This window comes from Castor canadensis, chromosome 4 (assembly GCF_047511655.1).
Source record: "Castor canadensis chromosome 4, mCasCan1.hap1v2, whole genome shotgun sequence".
Lineage (NCBI taxonomy): Eukaryota > Metazoa > Chordata > Mammalia > Rodentia > Castoridae > Castor > Castor canadensis.
The window spans coordinates 59,113,926-59,139,345 of NC_133389.1; the positions used below are offsets into that span (position 1 = coordinate 59,113,926).

A 25,420-nucleotide genomic window follows, 5' to 3' on the forward strand; every position below is an offset into this window, starting at 1 on the left:
CTAGAATTTGAAAGCCTTTTGTACCTTACCACAGAGTTTTGATTTTATCCTGAGGCTCTAGAAGCATGCTTATGCATTGCAGTGACATCTTCAGATAAGTATTATACAAGGAAAGACAACACTGGCAACAGGAAGAGTATATTCTAGTGATCAAATTCATTTGAAAATTATTCCAAAGTCTGAGGAAGAGATGCTTAAGGCCCAGAACAGGATAGAGCAGTAAGAATAAAAAGTAAATGATAGACAGAATGAACTTACTAAATTTGATTGCTTAAAAAAGAAGGAAAACTCAAAAATGAGCAGGTTTTTTATTTGAAAGGGAAGGTAAGTTATGGAAGATACACCCATCAAAACCATTACATCTATCTCACTTTTGAGCACATAGCTAGTTTACATATGCCAATCTCCTGGCCTTTAGGTGTAGCTGGGAAATGGAATGACAGCAAAAGGAATGTGAGTGGAATCATGGACACAACCTCTAACCTTGATTTGTGAAAATCTTCCCTAGTCTATCTTCCATTCTCTTCACTATCAGCCGGATGTCAGGGCCCAGAAGGATGAAAAGAGAGCCTGCATTTCTGAAAGCAGAGCCCACATTCCCTTCTCATAGACTGGACTTTACACTTGTAAGGAGAAAATGTATGTTAAGCTACCAAGATTTGGGGATTTACTGAGTAGCTAGGTTAACTTAACCACAATGGTGATTCCATTAGCCAAGCCAGAGATTCAGAGCAGGAGCTGATGTGGAGGTAAAGATAAAAAGCTCGATGTAGGCCACTTTCAGTTTGAGATTTTTTTTGATACATTCAAGCAGTTAGAAATAATAGTCTAATGATTAGAGAAAGCAAAGATTTAAAAGGTTTTAGAGTATAAGCGACTGAAGCCCTGGTGCTGACTGATAAAACAAAGGAAGAGGACACAGAGGAAGAACAGACAAAGCCCTGGGACAGGAGCATCACCACTTAAAGAAGAGAGAAAAAGAGGAGTCACGAGGTAAAAGAACACTTTATTGAGTTTTTTCATGATCATTATTAGATACAGTAAATCATTATAATTGGTCTTGTAATTCTGTCTTTCTAAGAACTATTTATCCTTGTTAAATGATTATTCAGTAAGCCATATTGTTGCCTCCCTTTGCTATTAAAATTTGAGTTCAAAGAACTCATTAATGCTTTACATCCCACACTGAAGTCTCTAAACTTCAATAAAGCCATCCTTACCACCTAAAATGCCAAAATTCATCTAAATATTGGATGATATTTTGTAATCTACAGATAGCTCCTGATGAATTCTCTGACATGTTATGATCCTTTAGTAAAGTCAGTGTCCTGTATCATCAGCTTTCTGCTTTTCAATACCTTCTGAAATGCCTGCCACATATCTGACCCATTTGATGCCCCTAATAAATCCCTAAGATTGGTGAATGTATGTTGACATGTTGACAAACTATCAAAAAGAGGTCACTGCCTTAGGTAGGACCCATATCAAACAAAGCACATTCATGAGGCAGGAGAACTGTCACCCATGGGTATCTGCAAGAAAAATATACTCAATTTAAAATGCTTCTTCAATCCCAGTTGCTACTGGTTCATCATGAGTCTGTATTTTGTAAGTATCACAAGTCTTTTTAATGAAATATCAAGGAACATTGTGCTTTCTGACTCACAATTTGAATCACTGCAAATGATTCCCCCACCAGTGAGCAAGTGATAAATGGTACATCCTGGATACTACTATTTGACAATTGCACCAATCCTTTGTCACAGTTGTTCTCCTTGGTTTAAATATATTCTGAATAACTAACCTCTCACCAGTAGACTCATGGGTATATATTCACATGCCTAAAGAAAGTACTACTTTGAAATATTCTGAATCTAAATTGTTTTTAAAAATAATCACAAGTCAATCTGGGTGTGGTGGCTCACACCTATAAACCTAGTACTTGGGAAATGGAGATAGGGAGGGTTGCAATTCCACGCCAACCCAGGCAAAAAGTTTATGAGACCCTCCCCCATCTCAACCTATACTATAAGTATAAATAAGAGGATCAGCATCCAACCAACCTGAGCATAAACACAAGACCCTATTTCAAAAATAACTAAAGTGAAAAAGAACTGTAGATGGGAGAGCCATGGCTCAGGTGGTACAGAACCTGTCTAGTAAGCATAAGGCCCTGAGTTCAAAGACTAGTACTATAACAAGAATCCTAAGTCAAATAAAAACTGACATTCCCATGAGTTTTCATTCATGTCCACTTTTGTGTAAGCCATCTTTTTTTTTTAATAGCTTCAAATATCATTTTAAAATGACCAAATTTCTACATGGTTAATTTTATGAGTTTACTTGGCAAGCCTATGGTTACCAGTTGTTTGGTCAACATTGTTCTATGTGTTGCTGTGAAGGTATTTGTAAAATGTGATTAACATATATAGTCAGTTGAGTAGGCCTCATCCAATCAGTTGAAGGCTAAGAGCAAAGATTGAGTCTTCCCAAGAAAGAATTCTGCTTCCAGACTGCAATATGGAAATTTTGTATGAGTTTTTAGCCTTTGGACTCAAGTCTGCAATATCAACTCTTACTTGAATCTCCAGTTTATCAGCTTGACCTACATATTTTGAACTTGCTAGTTCCCATGATTGCAAAAATATCCTTTCTCTCCTGGCCCCCCATCCTCTCCCTCTCTATTTATATACCTATCCCATTGATTCTGTTTCTCTGGAGAACCATGGCTAATGCACTCCTTTGTTATTCATTCTAAATACTCAATTGGGTATGTTTCATGGGTATATGCCTATAAATAGGCTATTTCAAGTATTTCTTACAAAAAATTATAGCTCGTAAGAACCAGACATGACTTGTTGTTCTTGTACCTCCACCACCTTTTTATGATGTTTTAAAAGACCTAAGAGAACACATATTGAATGATCATGCGCAATTGCCTTTGAGAGTGACAATGTTGTAGCACAGCATGTCCAACTTATTAAAAGAAATATATGCTATCAAACCATGTGTGATGCAGTGAAATTAGTGCTCAGAGGGAAATGTATAATAGTAAATGCCTGGGTTACAACAGAAGAAAGATCTCAAAACCTAAATCCATACATATTTGTCTACTTGGGCTGCATAACAAAATGCCACGGTCTAGGCAGGAAACAATAGAAATGTGTTTGTTTTTTTTTCCCTCACAGTTCTGGAGTCTAGAAGTCCAAAATGAAGTGCCATCAGGGTTGGGTGCTGGTGAGGCCTGTTTTCTTGGCCTGCTGACAGCTGTCTTCTCACTGTCATCACATGGCTATGTGCATGCATACACAAAGCAAAAACATTCTCTAATCTCTCCTTCTAATAAAGACACGAACTCTACTGTATTAGTGCCCAACCTTCATGACCTCATTAACCCTTAATTATCCTCCTAATGAACTCATCTTCAAATAGTCCAAATTAGGGATTAGGGCTTCAACATATGAATTTAGAGTGAAGGGGGTACAATTAAAGCCATAATGTACCTTAAGGAATTAAAAAAAACAAGATCAAATTAAACCCAAAGCAGAGGGAAGGAAATAAGACTAGAACAAAGATAAATGAAATAGAGAAGGAAAATAGAATCAATGAAACCAAATTTGTTTTCAGAGGAAAACAAATCAAGGTTGATTTTTAGCTAGACTGAGAAGACATAATTAAAGTCAAAAATGAAAATGCAGACATTACTAAGGAACTTACAAATATAAAAAGGATTATAAAACAATTGATTATAAATCAATCTAGGATTGATAACCTAGATTAAATTCCTAGAAGAACACGAATTACCAAAACTGACTCAAGATAAAATAGAAAACTTGAACAGAGTTGGGCACTGGTGGCTCATGCCTGTAATCCTAGCTACTCAGGAGGCAGAGAAGAGGAGGGTCATGGTTTGAAACCAGCCTAGGCAAATAGTTGGGCAGACCCTATCTCAAAAAACCCAACACAAAAAAAGGACGAATGTAGTGGCTCAAATGGAAGGTGCCTGCATAGCAAGCATGAGGCCGAGTTCAAACCCCAGTACTACCAAAAAAAAAAAAAAAAAACAGATCTATAATAAGAGATTGAGTCAGTCATTTAAAAAAACAACAGCAAAATAAAATTTCCCAGCAAAGAAAACCACATGACCACATGCTTCCCTAGTGAATTCTATCAAATAGTTAAATAAGAATCAATACCAAACCTTCTCAAACTCTTCCAAAATACAGAAAAGTAGGTTCTACTTCCTAACTCCATGAGGCTAGGATTACCCTAACACCTATAGAACAAAGCCAGAAAAGATACCACAAGAAAACTATAGATTTATATGTAAATATAAAAATCCTCAGCAAAACACTAACAAACTGAACCCCACAGCATATTAAAAGGATTATACATCACAACCAAGTGGGATTTATCCCTGGAATGCAACATACGAAAAACCAATATAATATACCACATTAATAGAATGAAGGGGGATCACATGATCATCTCAAGTGATAAAGACAAAAATCCAACAATTTCATGGTTTTGAGAAAAGCATTCAGTACACTAGGAATAGAAGGAAAGTTCCTCAGGCTGATAAAGGACATATATGAAAATCTCACAGCTGTCATGACATTTAGTGATGAAACGTCAAATTTTTCACCCAAAGATCAGGAACAAAACATACTTTTGCCATTTCTATTCAACATTGTATTGGAAGTTCAAGACAGATATTAGGCAAAAAAAAAAAAAAGAAAAGTCATACAAACTGAAATTAAAAAGTAAAACTATCTGTATTTACTGGTGATACAATGAAAATCCCAAAGAACACACACACATACCTCCTACAAAGTTAATTTGCAAAGATGCAGGTTATCAGTTTGTATTTCTATACAACAGCAATGAACAATCTGAATAGGAAATTAAGGAAAAAGTTTATTTACAATAACATCCAAAACAAAATTCTTAGGGATAAAGTTTAAACAAGGGCACACTGAAAACAATAAAACAATGCTGAAAGAAATTAAGGAAGATCTTAATAAATGCAAAGCCATCTGTGCTCTGGATTAGGAGACTTAATATTGTTATAATGACTCTTCAAAGTGACCTACAGATTTAAGGCAGACTTGATCAAAATTCCAGTGGCCTTTTATGCAAAAATGAAAGTCTACCCTTAAGTTTATAGGAAGATCTTCATGGCATCAAATAGCCTAAATAATATTTTAAAAAGAACAAGTCACACTTCCTGATTTCAGAAGTTCCAGTAATAAAAGAGTAAGTTACTGACATTCAGATAGATGTATAAGTCAACAGAATAGGATGAAGAGTTCAGAAATAACTGAAAACATCTATAGCCAAATGGTTTTGACAAGTGTGTCAAGACCATCCATTGGGAAAAAAATATTCTCTTCAACTGATGATGAAGTGACTACATTATTCACATGCAAAAGAATAAAGATGCATTCTTCCCTTACATCATATACAAAAATTCACTCAAAATGGATTAAAAATCTAAGTGCAACAACTAAAACAATAAAAATCTTAGAAAATAACATAGGAGTAAAATTTCGTGATGTTGGATTTAGTAATGGATCAATAGATAATAGCAAAAAAAACCTCTTGATTTTCATCAAAAATTTAAATTTCTGTGCAAAGGACTTTTATCAAGAAAGTGAAGAGGGCTGGTGGAGTGGCTCAAGTGGTAGAACACTTGCCTAGCAAGCATGAGGCCCTGAGTTCAAACCCCAGTACTGCCCTCCAAAAAATAACAAAGAAAGTGAAGAGACAACCTACAAAATCAGAGAAAATATTGCAAATCAGATCCAGGATATATAAAGTATTCTTATAATCCAGGCAAAGTGGCTCAAGCCTATGATCCTAGCTATTTGTGAGGTAGAGAACAGAAGGAACACTATTAGCAGCCAGGCCAGCCAAAAAGTTCATGCCTGTCATCCCAGCTATATGGGGAAACACAAATAGGAAGATGGCAGTACAGGCCCACCTGGACATAAAGAGAGACCGTACCTCAAAAATAACCAAAGCAAAAAGGGCTAGTGGAGTGGCTCAAGTGATAGAGCACCTGCATAGCAAGCATAAAGCCCTGAATTCAACCCCCAGTACCACAAAAAAAAAGGGAACACTTATGACTCAACAACAAAAGGACAAACACCCAATTTAAAACTGGGCAAGGAATCATAATAGACAGCTCTCAAAAGAAGATACATAAATTTCCAAAAAGCAAATACAGGAAAAGATGTTCACCATCATCTGTCATTAGGAAAATGGACATTAAAATCACAAAGATGACACACAGTAGCCATGAGAACAGCTAAAGTTTTGTTTTTGTTTTTCTTTTTTTATTTAACATTTTTATTACCATATATTAGTTGTACGGGGGGGGCTCATTGTGACATTTCCAAATATGCTTGAAACGTGCTTTAATTAGGTCTGCCCCACCATTACTCTTCCTCATCCCTCTCCTCTCCTACTTAAAATAATACTGATTTTTCTTGATGGAAAATAACAAATGTTAAAGAGAACGTAGAGAAAGTAACAACCTTGTACATTGCCAGCAGAAATGTAAGATGGTTCAGCCATTGTGGGAAATAATTTTATGGTTCTTCAAGGAGTTAAGTATAAATTTACCATGAGATCAAGCAATTTTACTCCTTTCAATCCCAAAATAATTGAAAACTGGTACTCAAACAAGTATATATATGCACAGGTGTTTGTGGCAGCATTATACACAACATCTAAAAGCTAGAAACATTGCAAATGTCCATCAACAGAAGAATGACTAAAAAAAATTGTGGCACATACAGCAACATCGTGGAGTATTATTCAGCCATAAAAAGAAGTGAAGTACATTTAGTACAACTTGTGCAACTTGAAAACACCATGCACAGTAAAAGGAGACAAATACAAAAGGTCATGTGTTAGTTAGCCTTCTGTAGCTGTGACCAAAATACCTGAGATAAAAAACTGAAGGGAAGAAGTGTTCATTTTGGCTCACAGTTTCAAAGATTTCAACCTGTAGTCAGCTGGCTCCATTACTCTGAGCCTCAGGTGAGGCTGGACATAATGGTGCTGGAAGCATGTTGAGGAGGAAGATGTTCACCTCACAGCAGAACGTAGAAAGAACAAGGCAGAATGGCAAGATATTACCCAAGAAGCCAGGCTCCAGTGGCTCTTGCTTACTCAGGAGGCAGAGATCAGGGCTATGGTGTTTTGAAGACCCTATCTTGAAAAAAAACAACACAAAACAGAGTACAGCACCTGCCTAGCAAGTGTGAGGTCCTGAGTTCAAGCCCCAGTACTGCCAAGAAAAAAAGATATCACCCAAGGACATTTCCCTAGTGACATACTTCCTTCAGCTTGCCTCCCCTCCTACAGTTTCCATCACCTCTGAAAATAGTGCCACAGGCATTCAACACAAAAGTCTGTGAGGGACAGTTTATATTCAACCCGTAACCGTCACATATTATATTATTTGATGTACAGGAAATATCTAGAATAAGAAAATCCATACATACAGAACATGAAATAGAAATGAAAATATAACGGTTGAAGTTAAAAATTCAATGGACAGGTTAAATAGAACGTTTTTTTAAAATTAGAAATAAAATTAATGAAATGGAAGATAGCTCAAAGAATTTACCCCAAAAGCAACAGAGGGAAGTAGGATCTGGCAATTATGGGAGGTTAAGAGAAAAAGAGGCTATAAAAACAAGGTCTGATATACTACTAATATGAGTCCCAGCAGGAGAAATTAGGAAGAAAGAAAGAGAAGGAATATTTGAAGACAGCTAGAAAATTTCAGAAACAAAGTCATGAGTCCACAGATACAGGAAACACAAATGAATCAATCAATGTAACATAAAAAGAAATCTTTCTCGGACGCTTTGCAGTGAAACCTCAGTCCCAAAGTCAAAGAAAACATCTTAAAAGAAGCCAAAAGGATAAGACAATTAGGCTGACAAGAAACTGATTTGAAAGTGCACATAAACAAAGATAGTGAGTTCAAAGTCAGCCTCAGCTACACAGCAAAGGAAAAAAAGAAGAACAAAGGAAGGGAGGGAGGGAGGGAGGGAAGGGGAGGAGAGGGAGAAAGAGTGGGGGGAGAGAAAGTGTGAAGGACGAGGGAGGGAGAGAGTGTGAGGGAGAGGGAGGGGAGGGAAGGGGAGGAGAGGAGAGAAGAGAAAAAAGAAAAGAAAGGAAGAAGGAAGAAAAAGGAAGGAAGAGAGGGAGGGAAGGGAAGGGGAGGAGAGGGAGAAAGAGTGGGGGGAGAGAAAGTGTGAAGGAGGAGGGAGGGAGAGAGTGTGAGGGAGAGGGAGGGGAGGGAAGGGGAGGAGAGGAGAGAAGAGAAAAAAGAAAAGAAAGGAAGAAGGAAGAAAAAGGAAGGAAGAGAGGGAGGGAAGGGAAGGGAAGGAAAAAAGAAAAGAAAGGAAAAAGGAAAGGAAAGGATAAAAGTGCATATAAGAGCAAAAGGCCAAGACAGTCCTGAAGGAGACAGATAAGACAGAGAACTTGTCCCTGTCTCCAGATACAAAAACTTACTATAAAGCCCTAAAAATTAAGACAACTTGGTATTTTTGGAAATACAAGCAGAGATAAATAGGACAGAAAAAAAATCCCAGAAACAGGTTCACCCATTCATAGAACCCTTGACATATTAGAAAGGTGGCAGAACAAATTAAAAGAAACCATTTAATAAATAACGCTGGAATGAATCATGTCATAAAGAAAAAAATGAGTCCCTATCTCACAAAATTTAATTCCAAATGGAGCAAAGAGTTAAAATGAAAAGGTAGGATTAGAGATATAGCTCAATGACACAGAGCTTGCCTAGCATGTGAGAGGCCCTTGGTTTGGTCCTCCAGCACCACAAAAAGGAAGGGAAGGGAGGGAGGGAAGGGGAGAAGAAGGAATTTTTTTGTGTGTATGTGGTGCTGGGGTTTGAAGGCAGGCCCTCACATTTGCTAGGTGGGCACTTTACTAATTGAGCCACTCCACCAACCCAGGAAGGAAATTTTAAAATTTTTAAAAAGTGAAGGAAACTTAAGACCAAGGATATAATACATTAGTAATCAAGCAAATGAAAATGAAAACAATGAATTGAATATAATTTTACTCCTACTCGACTGGCAAATTTAAAGTTCTGAAAACACCAAGTATTGGCAAAAGTGTAAACTCATACAACCATTTTTTAAAAACAATGTAGCATTATCTTATGAAGTTTAACACCCATAAACCCTTTAATCTAGTAATTCTACCCTAAATATATTCCCTAAAGAAATTCTTAACATGTACACCAGAAGACATGTTACAAAATAATCATATCCTCATTTGTTATATAACTAGAAAAATGCTGGAGAAAACTCAAGTGTCCACTATCAGGAAAATAGGCACATAAACTATAGAATATGCACAATGTGATGTTACATATCAGTGAAGTAATGAACTAATGCTACATGACGCAACTTGGTGGAATCTTAGAAACATAACCATGAGTTAGTGAAGCTCATTACAAAAATCTAAAATAGCCTGAAACTGTGTCATAAAGCTCAGAAATAAACAACATGAATCATATTGTATACAAATACATATATATGTACTATGATTTTTAAAGGAATAGGCATATAGTATAATAGATATGAAATTATACTTTCTAAATCCAGGAAAGATAATAATTAACACAAACTTCAAGTCGGTGGCTAACCTTAGGAAGACGGAATGAGGAGTAACACACCAAAGTCAGGGTCTTTACATGAATCACAGATTCATGAGTGCTTGCCTTATTTTTATGCTTTGCTGTTTAAACCATATATTACATATTTGGTAAGCATCTCTCATATATTGAAAATATGACTTTTTATTAAAAAATGTATAATATATAATAGTTGCAAAATAAATTTATATGGCCATAATTAGTAGCAGGCACACCTGAGCATTTTGAGCATGACTGCCCAGACTCCTACATGGGTTCATATTTTTATATTTCATACTGAGCACAAAGTAAAAGTTCATTTCTTCTTTTAAACTCAAATGATACTTTGATACTATCTATAATTCCAGATAAGTTTGATCAATTATACCGTTAATGGTTTTCCTCTTATTAAAAGAATTGAATACAATAATGTGATTATTTCCCTCAGCAAAGAAAATAATTTCAAGCTATAAAAGCAGAGATAAACACTACATGTTCTTTGGATTAAGCCTGAAATCTGAAATGCAGTCTGTCAAGCTCTGCATGCATTCTTCCTAGGTTCCAAGATTTCCTTTAGATTCAAAGGGATGCTTACTTTTTTCATTTATGGCTTTTTCTTTCTCATCATTCATGTATTTTAAACGACTGATATCGAAATACATCTAGACTATAATCATGCTTTCAATACTGTTTTAACCCAATTTATGACCTACAATTTCATTAGAAAATATATTTTATTAAAAGTCTCCCTAGTAAAATGACAAGTAAATAAAAAGCCAAAATTAAAACCTACACATATGTATTTAAATATCAAGTACAAACTTCTGACAGAAAGTAATAGTTCTTATCTTTCACAAGTCAAAAATTATGTTCTTTGATGTAAATTTTGTAACTCATCAAGAAATGATGAGTAGAAATTGATATATACATAAATACATACATGATCTTATATATACATAGAGAAAGAAAGATGATTACAGTGGTGGGTCTCTCTGAGGGGACTAGGGGGAAGCAGGAGAGGAAAAGGGAATGATAGTGAATAATACCGAAATACATTGTATCTGTGTATGAAGATGGTAGAACAATCTGCATGAAAAGCAGCTGAATAACAGGGAGCAGGGCAACAGAGAAAGAATAAGCAATAAAGAGGATTAATCTGATTAAAATACAACATATGCATGTGAGATACCATGGCAAAACTCCCTTGAACATTCAATATATACTTTAAAAAATGAAGGACAGAAAAACAGGTTATAGGGGGGTTAGTACCAGCAGGATGGAGAACGATAAACGGAGAGGATGAGGAGGGTGAATACAGTCGGTATACTTTGTATGTACATGTATATACAAATAGACAATGAAATTGTTCCAAGAAGGGAATGGTGGGGATGAAGGACAATGATGGAGGAGTGAATCCAAGATACACTGTAAGCACACAGGTAAATGTCACAATGAATCTCCCTTGAATACATGCTAATAAAAATGTTTTTAAAAAAATGTTATTTCAGTTTCTTGGATGGAGTTACACATCACTATCTCCTAGACGGGTAGCCTTTTCCTAAGGCTTGTCTGGCAAAGGGAAATCCTCAAACTCACCTATTACCTGTGTTTTAGGTAGGCCAGATAACATCTCCATATTTTAATTACCAGCACCCATCATCGGCATTCAGAACCATTATCTAATGGTTAGGGTTGCTAGACCTCAAGTGATGCAGTCCCCCCATCCCAGGAAAGTATAAAACCACATATACTAAGCCACCATTTTGGAGACTTTGCTGAAAATGTTTCTCTCCTCTGCCCCTTCTCCATACTTTATCCTTGCTAAAGTTCCACCTTGTCAGATTCCTTGTGAGACACCTTGAAATGAAAGTAGGAAGCTAGGGGAGCCCTCTCTTCCAGTAACACTACCCAGAATCCAGAAGATTAGATGAGGTGATTTAGGGTGCCTAGCACATAAGGGGCCCTCCGTAAACCCTTGTCTGTCTGGGAAAGCTTTCAAAGGAAAGTCCGTCTTGAAGGGACGGAGGGTTTCGTTGGAATTTCCTGCTTGTATCTGTTAAGAACTGGGAAAAGGGGGAGAAGAGAAAAACCAGGGCTATGTAACGCAGTCCTTAAACATTAGGTCTACAATGCATCTTAAGAAGAGTGAAAAAGTACAGCCTCCCTCCGCCGCTCTGCAGTTAGACCCGCGATTTCGCTTTAAATACCCGCGGGCCCGTCCCGCGGAGGGAGCCTCCGGAAGTGAAGCGCACTGCCACGAAGTCAGATTCTTCCGCTGAGCGGGGGCCCTCGCTCCGAGTGATTAGTACGCGGGTTCCACGGGTTTCCTCCTCTCTTGCTCCTCTCTCTCCACCTTAAGATCCCCTCGGCTCCAGCTCTTCGGTCATTGTCCCGGTGACCTTTCTTGTCCGTCTTGACTTTAGGCTGGGCCTAGTTCTGCGTCCATAAAGCCACCGGGATCCGCCCCCGCTCCGTGACGCACTTCCGGCAACGCCGCGTAGGATTCGGAACCCGGCGGAAACGGGCTTGCGGTGCGACAACGGGGATGGATACGCTGGCGGTCATGATGCAGGCCCTCCTGACCCAGAACCATGCTTTACGTAGGGAGAACAACGAGCTCATGGACCAGGTGCGGCGCCTGTTGTGCGAGAAAGCCAACCTGCTGGCGCAGGTGCGTCCGCCGGTCTGCCCGGTAGCTTTCCCCGAAACGTTTGACGGCGACTCCGCCCGACTTCCCGAGTTTTTGATCCAAGCGGCCTCTTACATGAACTTTTTCCAGGCCAGATTCTCCAGCGATACCCTGAAGGTGGCGTTTCTAATCAGCCGCCTGACGGGGCCGGCAGAGCAGTGGGTGGTCCCCTACATCGAGAGGGAGAACCCCATCCTGACTCAGTACGAGGGTTTCGTGGACGCACTCAAGCGGGCCTTCGGCAGGGATGCATAGAAAGGCCCCAGCCACGCGCCACGTGACAAGGGGACAGCAGCGGCCCGCGCCTGCTTTGCTTGTCTTTGCTCCACAAATGGCTTCGCAGCTCGAAGCTGCTGGACCCTACTGCTCGCCCCAACCCCAGCGCTTTTGCACCGCCTCGCAGCCCACTTCTTGCCTGGGGACCTGTATGAAGTTAAAATAACCCTAAATCACAACCCTGGCCATCTCCGACGACTGCTTCTGATCCCTTGAAAATCAGAGCCAACTTAGGGAGGACCTGATGGTGTCTGTCAAACCTCTTGGACGCTGATTTGACTAGCTTGGGCCCTGAGCTTCTAGGGTCAAAAAACATTGATAATGGAGATGGGACAGTGTTTGACTTGTGTCCACTTGGTTTTATATCCTTATACTAAATAGAGTATTAGCTCCCTCTTTTTAAGTAAGTCATTTTGCAATTTAAAGCTGCAGTTTTCTCTTCATTAAAGACATTTACTAGATTGTTGAAGTTTGGTTTGAAGTTCTGTTATTCTCTTTTATGGGGCCAAAGAAGGCAAGAAAGAGGAGGATTTGTGACCTCTTCTTAAGCAGTTTTTCTTAAAAGCCTCTAAGGAAAATCTGTAACTGCCTTTCTTGAAATGTTCATGCGTTTGCCATTGGATGGTCACTGTGTTCTTGAATTCCTAAAGTGAGTTAAACTGATAACTACTTCCTTTGTGGACAATTTATGCACCTGGGAGGATCATGAGGGGAAATAAACACTATGTTTTTGCAAGGGTTGATTTATACACAGGTTATAGTAGTTATTTTATGCCCAATTAGCATTAGAAAAGTTCCAGTCTCAGCCCCCCCAGCATGACCCTGTATGTACCACATTTTTGCAGCACACATTCTTTTTTTTTTTTTTCATTTTTCTTTTATTATTCATATGTGCATACAAGGCTTGGTTCATTTCTCCCCCCTGCCCCCACCCCCTCCCTTACCACCCACTCCACCCCCTCCCGCTCCCCCCCCCCAATACCCAGCAGAAACTATTTTGCCCTTATCTCTAATTTTGTTGTAGAGAGAGTATAAGCAATAATAGGAAGGAACAAGGGGTTTTGCTGGTTGAGATAAGGATAGCTATACAGGGCATTGACTCACATTGATTTCCTGTGCGTGGGTGTTACCTTCTAGGTTAATTCTTTTTGATCTAACCTTTTCTCTAGTTCCTGGTCCCCTTTTCCTATTGGCCTCAGTTGCTTTAAGGTATCTGCTTTAGTTTCTCTGCATTAAGGGCAACAAATGCTAGCTAGTTTTTTAGGTGTCTTACCTATCCTCACCCCTCCCTTGTGTGCTCTCGCTTTTATCATGTGCTCATAGTCCAATCCCCTTGTTGTGTTTGCCCTTGATCTAATGTCCACATATGAGGGAGAACATACGATTTTTGGTATACGATTTGAGCCAGGCTAACCTCACTCAGAATGATGTTCTCCAATTCCATCCATTTACCAGCGAATGATAACATTTCGTTCTTCTTCATGGCTGCATAAAATTCCATTGTGTATAGATACCACATTTTCTTAATCCATTGTCAGTGCTGGGGCATCTTGGCTGTTTCCATAACTTGGCTATTGTGAATAGTGCTGCAATAAACATGGATGTGCAGGTGCCTCTGGAGTAACAGTCTTTTGGGTATATCCCCAAGAGTGGTATTGCTGGATCAAATGGTAGATCAATGTCCAGCTTTTTAAGTAGCCTCCAAATTTTTTTCCAGAGTGGTTGTACTAGTCTACATTCCCACCAACAGTGTAAGAGAGTTCCTTTTTCCCCGCATCCTCGCCAACACCCGTTGTTGGTGGTGTTGCTGATGATGGCTATTCTAACAGGGGTGAGGTGGAATCTTAGCGTGGTTTTAATTTGCATTTCCTTTATTGCTAGAGATGGTGAGCATTTTTTCATGTGTTTTCTGGCCATTTGAATTTCTTCTTTTGAGAAAGTTCTGTTTAGTTCACATGCCCATTTCTTTATTGGTTCATTAGTTTTGGGAGAATTTAGTTTTTTAAGTTCCCTGTATATTCTGGTTATCAGTCCTTTGTCTGATGTATAATTGGCAAATATTTTCTCCCACTCTGTGGGTGTTCTCTTCAGTTTAGAGACCATTTCTTTTGATGAACAGAAGCTTTTTAGTTTTATGAGGTCCCACTTATCTATGCTATCTCTTAGTTGCTGTGCAGCACACATTCTAACAAAATGAATCTTGGTCCTACTTGCTGATAATTTCAAAATACCATTAAAAAAAAAAACACCCAACCAAAGATAAAGTACAGTAAGCCTCATGAGCACATATCTGATAGAATACAAAGACTTTGCAATGAATGAAAGATTATCAACATTTAATATAGCATATTAAATATAACATTAAATATAGCATGGAAAAAAATCAAAATATCTCATGTTTAATTTTCTGTTGCTTTTTTTTTTTTTTTTTCAAGATCAATCTCCACCAAAAGAATAAAAGTGAAGAAAAAACACAGGCTTACTTTCAGACATGGAGTAAAATGGGTAGACAGAAGGTCAGTGACTTCCACGATCTTGTTAATTTGTAATTTATAATCCAACACTTTTCTTTAGCCATTTCTTCACGATAGCCTTCAGTGCCTCCTGCCTCTCAAATCCCTTGAAAACAAGAGGCAATTTTTTCATGAGTTTTTTGTTTTGTTTTTCTCTCTCAGTACCTGGATTTGAGCCTCCTATATCATCTGGGGTACAAATCCTAAAACTGGGTCCATAATTTTCGCCACCTTCAGGCGTTTTTTAGATAGAGCCTTTAAACTTCCTTTTCAATTTCAGGTTCTGCATTCATGTGGCTTTAACTGCAGTACATCCACAGAGCCTATGAAAAGAGAGTGGGCCCACAGGCCTAAAGGGCACATAGACCCAGAGCTCCTAGGAAATTAAATTCCTCTGAATTTGCTTCAGGTGGACTCCTGAGGAAGTTTGGTTGACATCATAGATGTTTTTGTATTAATAACTTTGGAAACCAATTTACTAGGGCTGTCTTTCAAGTGTACATCAAATTTGAGGTATAAAGTCTTCTCAAGGTAGACTCTTTGACATAACTAAAAAGTCAGCTGAATCTGATGCTCTCCTCTGAGGTCCTGCAGGCTTTGGCCCTAACAACATGTCAGAGCAGGGCTCACTCCTAACTGCTATTGTAAACCTAGGAACCCAAAAACTTCTGTCCTCCCTGCCTTGTTCACAACTTCTGCTGCAGTTTGTCTTTAAACACATCTTCAGGGGCTTCCAGTTTGCTCACAGAATTGAGAAACATAAAAGACAGATGTGTTCCCCAGTAGAGAACCAGGTGAATTTAGTGGGCCATTTGAGAAAATTGAAAATTTACCTAGTTTTACATGACTTTTAACTATTCTGGCTTTACTTGATTTCGTAATCAACTGATTTGCCAGATAACCAGGCAGCTCTTTTGATAATTAAGTTAGAAAATGGATCCCAGAGTCAAATCAATGCATCTTTTTGGTATTGATAACCTTTATTTTAGATATCTCGGTGTCTTGTCAATTCATTGATGTTAACATGCTAACAGAGCATGTTAGACAATCTGCAGATGAGCTTTATTTCAAGTAAAATTAAATCTTTTGCCTTCCCAGGTCCCCTTCACATAGCTTGTGACCGCCAATCCTCTCAAGATTAGGCAGCATCACCATCACCAAGGAAGTGGATTAAAAATCTCATATTGCTGGACTCTATATCCAGAGATTGAAATTGAGTGAGGGGGCCTGGGCTGGAATCTAAGACTACAACTATAATTCCTAAGTGATGCTGATACTGTGTCAGCATAAACACAAATTAGAAATACATTTTCCCTGGCACAAAGAAAAGAGAAGGATAATCCCTCACTTTTCTCTGAATGTTCACTTCAGAAAACTTAATTGTAAATGAGTCCTCTTTGAAATGTATGTAAACTTTCTAAAAGCTAAATCAGCCTCTCCCTAGTTTTACAATCCTGAAATGTTCACTCAGACCTGGGAGCCATCTTGAAATTTCATCATGGAGAAAGACAGCACAACTATCTCCTGGTTTCCTGGAAAGATAAAACCCAACCTCACAAGACATCTGACTTCAAATTGCAGACCTACCTCCTGTCATAAAGATAATGCAACTTTATCTTAACAAACACAAATAGCCACCCAAATTACCAGGTGAGTTTGGGGTGAACTCTGACAAATGGTGCTGTCCTCTTACTGGAGAAGTAGTTATGACATTTGAGAACATGTAAATAATGGATAGCATCTGCTTAGCTGTATAAAAATAAGGGGGGATGTGTGAGGTTTCTGTCTTGTGCTTAGTAACATGAACTTTCTGGTGTGATGCTTATTCAATAAAAGCACAAACTTTTCTTTCTCTTCTCTCTTCTTGTAGAGGTTTTTTGGGTTAGAAAGATTGTGTTTTTAATTATATTTTTCCAACTCTGACCGAGGCCACACTTCAAGATTCACTATACAATGTGAACCTAAATGCAGAACTTTACATGTCTCTCTAGAGTCCATTTCATTGGTTTCAGCCTGTCCTTACAGCTTGTTGAATTCTTTTTTGAATATTTGCTTTTTTGAATTTTGATTCTGTCATAAAGTTGATCAGTTTGTTTTCTGCTTTCCAAATCAGTAAGTTCTGGAAAAAGACAGTGAAGGTCACTGTAACATACAATGCTCAGGTACACCAGGTGCTATGCTAGGTACTGTGGATACAGCTATGACCATGACTATCCTGACTACTAGCTTACAACTGGGAAGAAAAAAAGAGGAAACAAGCCATTGTAATGGATCACACTGCATCCTGCTGCAATATGGAGGTGAGAATAGTGTTGGTAGCACAATGGGGCATCTAACCCAGGTCTTGGGGGCTCAGAGGTGGCTTCCTAGGAGAGTTAACAAAGATACTACCCAAAAGATAAGTAGAAATGAGGTGAGTGTGGGAGAAAAATATTGGTCCAGGCAAAGGAATAGTATTTGCAAAAGCCCAGTGATAGGACAATATGGCATGTTTAGGGAACTGCAAACACGTAGTATAGTGTATAGTTGAAACAATTTGAGTTGCCATTGGAGAGCAGGCAGAGGCCAGGTTGCTATGCTTAGGTACAATTTCAGTTGCCCACAAATCCATCTAATTATACCATCACCTGGATCATTTTCTCTATTTCACCTTACCACTTGGTCAAATTATCTAAAATTGAGATACACGAGGCACCTATCTGATCACCCATGCCAGTAATTCTACAGAAACAAATGAAGTCACCACTCTCAGCAAAATGCTTACAGTCATCTATGCCATAATCCAGTCTAAAAAGTGTATTCATTTTTATCCATATGCTGGTTTAAGGGTTAAAGGAATCTTTTATTTCTGACATATTTCTGTGGGTTTTGTTTTTTTCTTTTATTTTTGTTGTCTTATTTGTAATTTATGTTACACTACTAACAGTTTCTATCACTGCCGTGGAATGAATTCTCCTTGGGCTGAAGATAAAAGTACATCATTTCCAGAAGGAAATGCTCCCAGTCCTCTTCACTAATACTGGACTTAGGTTCCTCCTGTATGATACACTTCCTGTTTCCTATTTTGAAAAGCATACAAAACAATCAAAATAGTCAAAACTAATAATAAGACTAACAATAGCATCTATTAAATTATACACCTTCCTTTTCCTCATCAAAAGACACTTAGGAATTTTTTCAAACCCTAATTTCTATAAAATGCATTTCAAGCCAAAAGTCAGTAGGAATAATTGTAGGAACAGGGAGTGCCATAGCAGAAAAAGGTATCTACCTGGGCTATACACCCCAAGAAAATTTCAGTTACAAGAAATGTCTATGAATAGACACAGGCATTAATGTGATGAAATTCCTATCCTAGAAAAGAGTATTAGTGTTCATCAGAGAAAAAGAACAGAGGGAGAGAGATTTATTCTTGAAATTGGCTCATGTGATTATGCAAGCCATGTAGTCCCCATGGCTTGACCTCTGCAAGCTGCAGAACCAGGAAAACTGGTGGTGTAATTCAGACTGAGCCCAATGGCTCAGGATGAGAACCTCTCCCCAGGAATGGTGACCCAGAGAGTAGAATCCTAAGGATCTGAAACCACCATATCAGCCCTGGACTACTTACTACTTACATCCTGTGTGTGTGTGTGTGTGTGTGTGTGTGTGTGTGTGTGTAAGGCAGAAAGAGAAAGTGCTTACTAACACAGAACATGGTGTCTGGGGCTAGGAAGGTAAATGTTTAAAAAAATCTAAAAATTCACCATTAGCTTAATGATGACAGTCAAGCAGTAGGTGGCTCAGGTTTTGTAATTAGAGTCTAGAAAGCTTTTGATGTTTATATAGGTGACAAAACAACAGATCATATTTTCATGTGGTAGATCTTGGAAAGCAAATGATAAGAACATGGGATTGGGAAAGATGTAAGGAAAATTCAAAATGTTCATGTTTTCTGGTCCCTTTTCACCACCTTAAAAGAAAGAAAAACTGAAAGTAAGCCCACAAGTAGAGCTGAAGGAGATACCTATGCCAAAAAAGAACTCTCTCTCTCTCTCTCTCTCTCTCTCTCTCTCTCTCTCACACACACACACACACACACACACACACACACACACACAGATCCCTACAGTCTAAATTGACTAAAGTAGAATACAAAAGTTCCTAACTCAAACTAAAAAGAAAATATTGAGTCAAATAATTTATGAGATTACCTGAGAGAGTCCCTACAGTGTACATACCTAGAGTTAGCTCTTCTAGTCTAGGATGAAGTTGGCTGAGATGAGGAGATTGCTGGGCCCTCCTACTGTCTCATCCTTCAGCAGACTAGTCCTTCTATGATGAGCACAAACATCAATAATAATGTGTAAGCACTTTTCCAAGCCTCTAGTGTTACGTGCCGGTTTGAAGTGTTGTGGGCCCGTGTGGAGGGTCCTTGCCTTCACAGGCCAGAGAACTGGCTCCTGAGGCAGATGATTGATTCGTGAGCCAGAATAGGAAGTAGGATTTATTAGAGAAAGGAAAGGCTACAGCTAGAGCAGTGCAGTGGAGCCCAGAAACCAGTGACTTGTTGCTCAGGTGAAGGCTGGGGCTTTTATGGATGTTCCTCTGGGTTAGGTGGGCTCTTTTCATTGGCCATGGATTTGCACGCTTTCTCAGGTGAACTGGTTTGGTGCCCCTTATTGGGGGAAGGGAAACAATCTTGAGAGCATTTTGCTCATCAGCCCTGTGGCAGATCTATCAGATCTTGTATCTCCTCTTCAGGATGCAGAAATGCAGATTTACAACTGCTTCTCAGGATGCAGGAATCATAGTGCTCTCCATGAGTGAGGGGCTCTCACTCATCTGCCTTAGGTATCCAGATTCAACAATTAATGCTTATTAATACCCATTGGCCAAAGCAAGTCATATGGCCAAGCCAAAAGTCAAGGAACAGGTCAGGATCACTGGCATATAGAAAGCAATTCATACCAGCCTACCTGAGTTTATTGTAAAGTTTTCATAAATTCCGCAGGATGAATGGTATGAAATTAAATTACACACTCATAATTAAATATATTCAACAACAGTAAGTACTAAAATCTCATGACCTCTTAGTTCTTTTATTACATTTTTTATATTTTTCATTGTCCTCATAGGACATCATGTTGAGCTATGTCACACTTGTAGTTTGAAGTTTTGTATCATGGGAATGCTTATACCACACGCAGTTAAGACTTCTGATGACTGTTGCCCAGGCTAATACCCTACTGAAACCTCATGAAGGACCCTAAGCCAGAAGCAGCCAGCTAAGCTGCTCCTGAATCCTGACCCACACAAACAGCAAAATCAGATGTGTTTATGTTTTACCCTGAAACTTTAGAATAATTTGTTATGTAGCAATAAATAACTTACATATGTTATCAAGTTGATTCATTGTGGATGGGGGGAAAATTATGATGATGCAGTAAGATGAGAAGGTGTTTGTCAGCCCTAGAATATGACATCTGGGATCCGACTTAATGCTAAGTTACTGCATATGAAAGGGGGAGGAGGGAGCACAGGTCAGAGTCATATACTATGACCGGATTCAAACATCTGCTGAATTTCAGCTCAAGGTGTGACTTAACCTTCTCCCTTCCAGAGTTCTGAATGTTGGCAAATATACAAAAGGATGGAGTGCTAAATGAAAATAAGTAAGCATCATTTATTCCCAGCAAACACCCTATGGTACAGGGCTTCTAATAGACTTGGAGACGTCAGGAACTTTATGCATCCTCTCTCTGAACTTTAGGCAGCTGAGGCCTGCATTGAAACAATATAAATGACTAAGGAAAAGGCTTTAGCCTAAGGGAGAGGTGACAGGTGGAGATGGGGATATTTTGGAGATAGAAATGATAAAAATGACAAGCCTAGCTTGGTGCAGGGGTACATGCCTGTAATCCCAGTTACTTGGGAGACAAAGTTAGGCTTCAAGGCCAGCCTGGGCCAAAAAAAAAAAGACCCTATTTCAAAGAAAAAGCTGGTCAGGCACTGGTGGCTCATGCCTGTAATCCTAGCTTCTTGGAAAGCAGACATTGGGAGGATCTCAAGGCCAGCCCAGGTAAGTAGTTCATCAGACCCCCATCTCCAAAATAACCAGGGCAAAATGGACTGGAGGTGTGGCTCAAGCAGCAAAGCACGTGCTTTGCAGGTGTGAAGACCTAAGTTCAAACCCTAGTCCTACCAAAAAAGAAGGAAGGGAGGGAGGAAAGGAGGAAGAAAGGAAGGAAGGGAAGAAAGGAAAGAAGGACAGTTGGGCATGTGGCTCATGTCTTCAATCCCAGCAATGTGGGAGGTATAGGTAGGAAAATCTCAGTCCTAGGGGGGCCTGGGCAAAAAGCAAGAGAACCCGTCTGAAAAATAACTAAAGCAAAGGGAGTTGGGTGCATTGTTCAAGTAGAGTGCTTGCCTAACAAGGGCAATGCCTTGATTTCAAACTCCAGTGACACCAAAAAAAAAAAAAAAGCTACCCTTTACAGATAAATGGGTGTGAGAAGTTTTTCTTCCTCCCTCCCCAACTGGAAATACTGTCTCCATTTCCCATATCCCTTTTTTGTTCCTCCCCAGGGAGGAGGAGATGGTGCTGATCAGGTTTGATAATCATTGGAGCTTCTTTTCGTTGTGGGTGGGGTTGTGGCGCACAGGTGCTGGGCTCAGGACAGCTGGTCCTCTGTGTGTCTGTGTTGTCACTGCAGTGTGGTACAATGCCAGTAGCCTGCTAAGCACACCTGTCCTCACTCCCTTTTAGTGTATTGTTCATATCGGTCACAGCTACTTTTTTTTCCCCCAAAATAGTCAAATTCATTCTTCAATGTAGAAAAAGCATTTCCATTTTTATGACATATTATATATATCTCACATTTCTCTCAGCGTGCTTTGTTGTTTAAAGCTACCTTGTTGTCTAGTGACAATAAATAGCTGCATAAAGAAATAAAGCAGATAGAATGTCCAGTTGTTTTTAAAATGGGAAAAGAATAAGTTGATATACTTTCCATCTCAGATAGAAACTGAAACAAAAATATTCAAAGTTATGAAAAATGTATCAACTGACCTTTGAAGTTCAAGCAAGTCCAAAAAGAGCAGGATAATTAAAGTTGACAAACAAAAAGCCCAAGAAAATATGTGAAGCCTGGCAGGCATGTTTAAAATAAATAATGTATGTTCATGAGTTTTTGATGATCTTCTAATTCATCAGTATTGGGAAAAACATAAGGAGGAATGATTTGTAAAAGGTCATCAAGAGCAAGTTAGAAGTAACCAGATCTGGCTTATCTTGTAATTGTTTAAAGTTGTAAAAAGAAAAGAGATAAGCAGAGAAAAAACAAAGGAGAAAGGAATCTAAACTTAGTTCATAATGCTCCTTCCCCCCATTCATGTCTACCCAGCAACTCAGACTGTGACCTTATATGGAAATGGGATCTTTGTAGATCTGGTTATTTAAGATGAAATCCAATATAATTTGTCCTTATAAGAAGAGGAGAGAGCACAGAGAGACTCAAAGACACAGGGAAGAGTATCACATGATGATAACAGAGGCAGACCGAGTGATGTAGCTTCACTCCTAGTAAGTCAAATATTACCAACAACCACCAGAAACTGACAGCATGGAACAGATTCTTCCCTAGACCCTCAGAGGAAGCCCTGACCTACTGACACCTTCACATCAGCCTCTGGAACAGGGAGAGCACATACTTCTGTTGGTTTCGACCACACAATTTTTATTTACTGCAGCCTTAAAAGACAAATACAGGTCAAAAAATGAAAATGTTTGAAATTAGAAGTTAATTTCAGAAAGCAAACAATGTCTTAAAAAAAAAAAAAAAAAAGAACATGGAACAACCACAACAAGAATCGTGACTTCTAAATTAGATATTGAATTCAATATGTATATTTGCCCAGATCAGTGAGTAAGATATCATTAAGTCATATATTTGAATATCAATTCCATTCAATAAATATCCAATTATCTATTAGTAGATTAATAATTCTCAGAGCTGAGATTGATAAAAAGTGGAATTTTATAAATTAGAGGCTGTAAATAACTTCTCTTCTTAGGAAAACAGGTAATAAATAACCAAAGAACTTAGTACAATGAGAGAAGACATATTATAACATGCTAAAGTGAAGTGTAGTCACAGATGAAGGAGAAGATACAAATCTGAAAAGCCATGAGACCTCAGCTGGAGGATGGGCTGAAGTTACTGAATATGCTTCTTGGAAATTGATGAATTTAGCAGGACCATAACCAATATTCACCATTTACTAAAGCTGAGTTAAAGAAAATTAGGTGAGGGCGACATATTTGAACGTATCTCTTTTAAACATTAATTGTTTCAGACTCTGGGAAACATTAGCAAATGTTCACTCTCTGCTTTGGTTTTCCTTGCATGCTTTCTATTTATATCCACCTTGTAGAATTTAGGCACTCAAGCTAGTCACCTAGTTTGGGTTACAATTTCATGATTCCAGAATTAATTATTAAACTATCAACAGTATGAATGGAGCTTGCAACCATTAATAGTACCAATGGAGATATACTAGAAACAAGATATGAACATGGAAAATGCAAAAATCAATTTTGAAACATTTCTTTTTTGAGTACAGGAGTTAAATTTTGATTTCAAATTTATCATTCTTTACTTAGAAATACACTATTCTGTAATTATGCTCACTTAATGTAGCTATAAAACTCAAACATTTCATTACTTTAAATTACAACCAATAAACATTCCATTATTTAAAAGTCTATTTTTATTTCAAAATCAATACTGTTCATATCGTTAAGAACAACTGATTAAAATTGGTAACCAGATGTTTGGGAACTGTTCTGTTGTTCAATTAAATTATAATTGTATGTCAATCTCAGTTACATAATCCTGTCATTTTAAAATGTTTATTTTCATATAGCCATTTAAAATATTCTAATGTAGATTCCTATTGTATATTAAAATATGTAGATCCACAGGAAATTATTATGAATTTTTATCTAGGTTTCCTTAACTCAATAAGTTGTTTTTAAAGAGCTAAGGACCCCTGGGGCCAGATCTTGGTGTCTAATGTCACCAATGAAAGGAAGCAAAGCTCCCTGGAGAAATGGCTGGTTCTCAGGATGGAGCAGAAAACATACAAAATGAGCTTGCATCACATTACACTTTCAGAATGCAAGGAAGTACTCAAAAAACCCAAAAGAAGAGCATGTCAGAGACATGGGAACTACCCTGAGAACGCTTACATTGGCCAAAGTGAAACAACTTGAAAGACAGACAGAATAGTGTGGGATTGTGACCCACAGAATAAATAAATACTCATGAGTCCATACTCATGTCAAGGACTGAATAAGTAAATAAAAGGGGGATAAGAGGACTGGAGGCATGGCTCAAGTGGTAGAGCACCTGCCTAACAAATGTGAGGCCCTTAGTTCAAACCCCAGTACTGCAAAAATAAAAGGGGGGTAATAAAGAATTTTAAGAGCAAGCATGAGGCCAAGCACCACATACACATAGGAATTTAAATATTTCATGTAGTTACTGCACCCTCTAGAGAGTAAGCTTATCCCTTCAGTGTGGGTTGTGTGTAGTGACTTGCTTCCAAAGTGTGCAAAAGTGGGGAAGTGTAACTACAGTGGAAAAACCTGGCCATCATACCCTCGCCAGGTAATTAAGATTGACTTCAGTAGTGGTAAAACGGTATTACCAGTGATGTCACCAGTGACATGATGTCAATGCTGATAACATGTTGCTGATAAGATGTGATGAGGAAGGCATTTCATATAAGTGGTCTTCCACCCTAAACCCACAGTCCCAATGTAACCATAAGAGAAGCTAAAACTGAGGGATGTTCTACAAAATACAAGCTAGTGACCTCTGAGAGAGGAGAAGCAAATAAAGCGAGCCCCACAGTTGCCCTAGCTTACAGGGCACAGGAATTTCTGGTAGCAGTGGGGTTGGGAGAGTCCCAGAAAGCCTGGCTGCCCCCTGAGTTGAGAATCTGCAGAGGCCAAAGCCCCTGTAACTCATGGGTCAGAGAAGACAGAGCTGCCTGCCCAGAGGGTGAGCCCAGGACATCTACAGAGATTCCCCAGAACTTTGAGTGTTGATCCACACGTGTGCATGAAGAAACTATTGAGAGAAAAAGCAGGCAGAACAACCTTCGATCTCGTTGAGGTCTGGGGATAGTTTGTGTTCCCACTAGCCAAGGTTGCAAGACCTCCTAACACATGAGCACCAAGGAGAATCCATAGAAGGCTGTTGCCTC

At 38.7% G+C, this 25,420-nt stretch overlaps 1 protein-coding gene across 1 annotated transcript; it reads left to right on the forward strand.

The window, feature by feature from the left end:
• The first annotated feature begins 12,159 nt into the window (after positions 1-12,159).
• On the forward strand, positions 12,160-13,122 carry LOC109699406 (protein LDOC1). Its single transcript, XM_020184080.2, has one exon. It carries the CDS (start codon positions 12,234-12,236, stop codon positions 12,630-12,632), a length of 399 nt encoding a protein of 132 aa, XP_020039669.1. The 5' UTR covers positions 12,160-12,233; the 3' UTR covers positions 12,633-13,122.
• The last annotated feature ends 12,298 nt before the right edge of the window (positions 13,123-25,420 follow it).

Bases quoted from the DNA above. Each gene is read 5' to 3' on its own strand.
- LOC109699406 (XM_020184080.2), top strand. From the start codon at position 12,234: ATGGATACGCTGGCGGTCATGATGCAGGCCCTCCTGACCCAGAACCAT.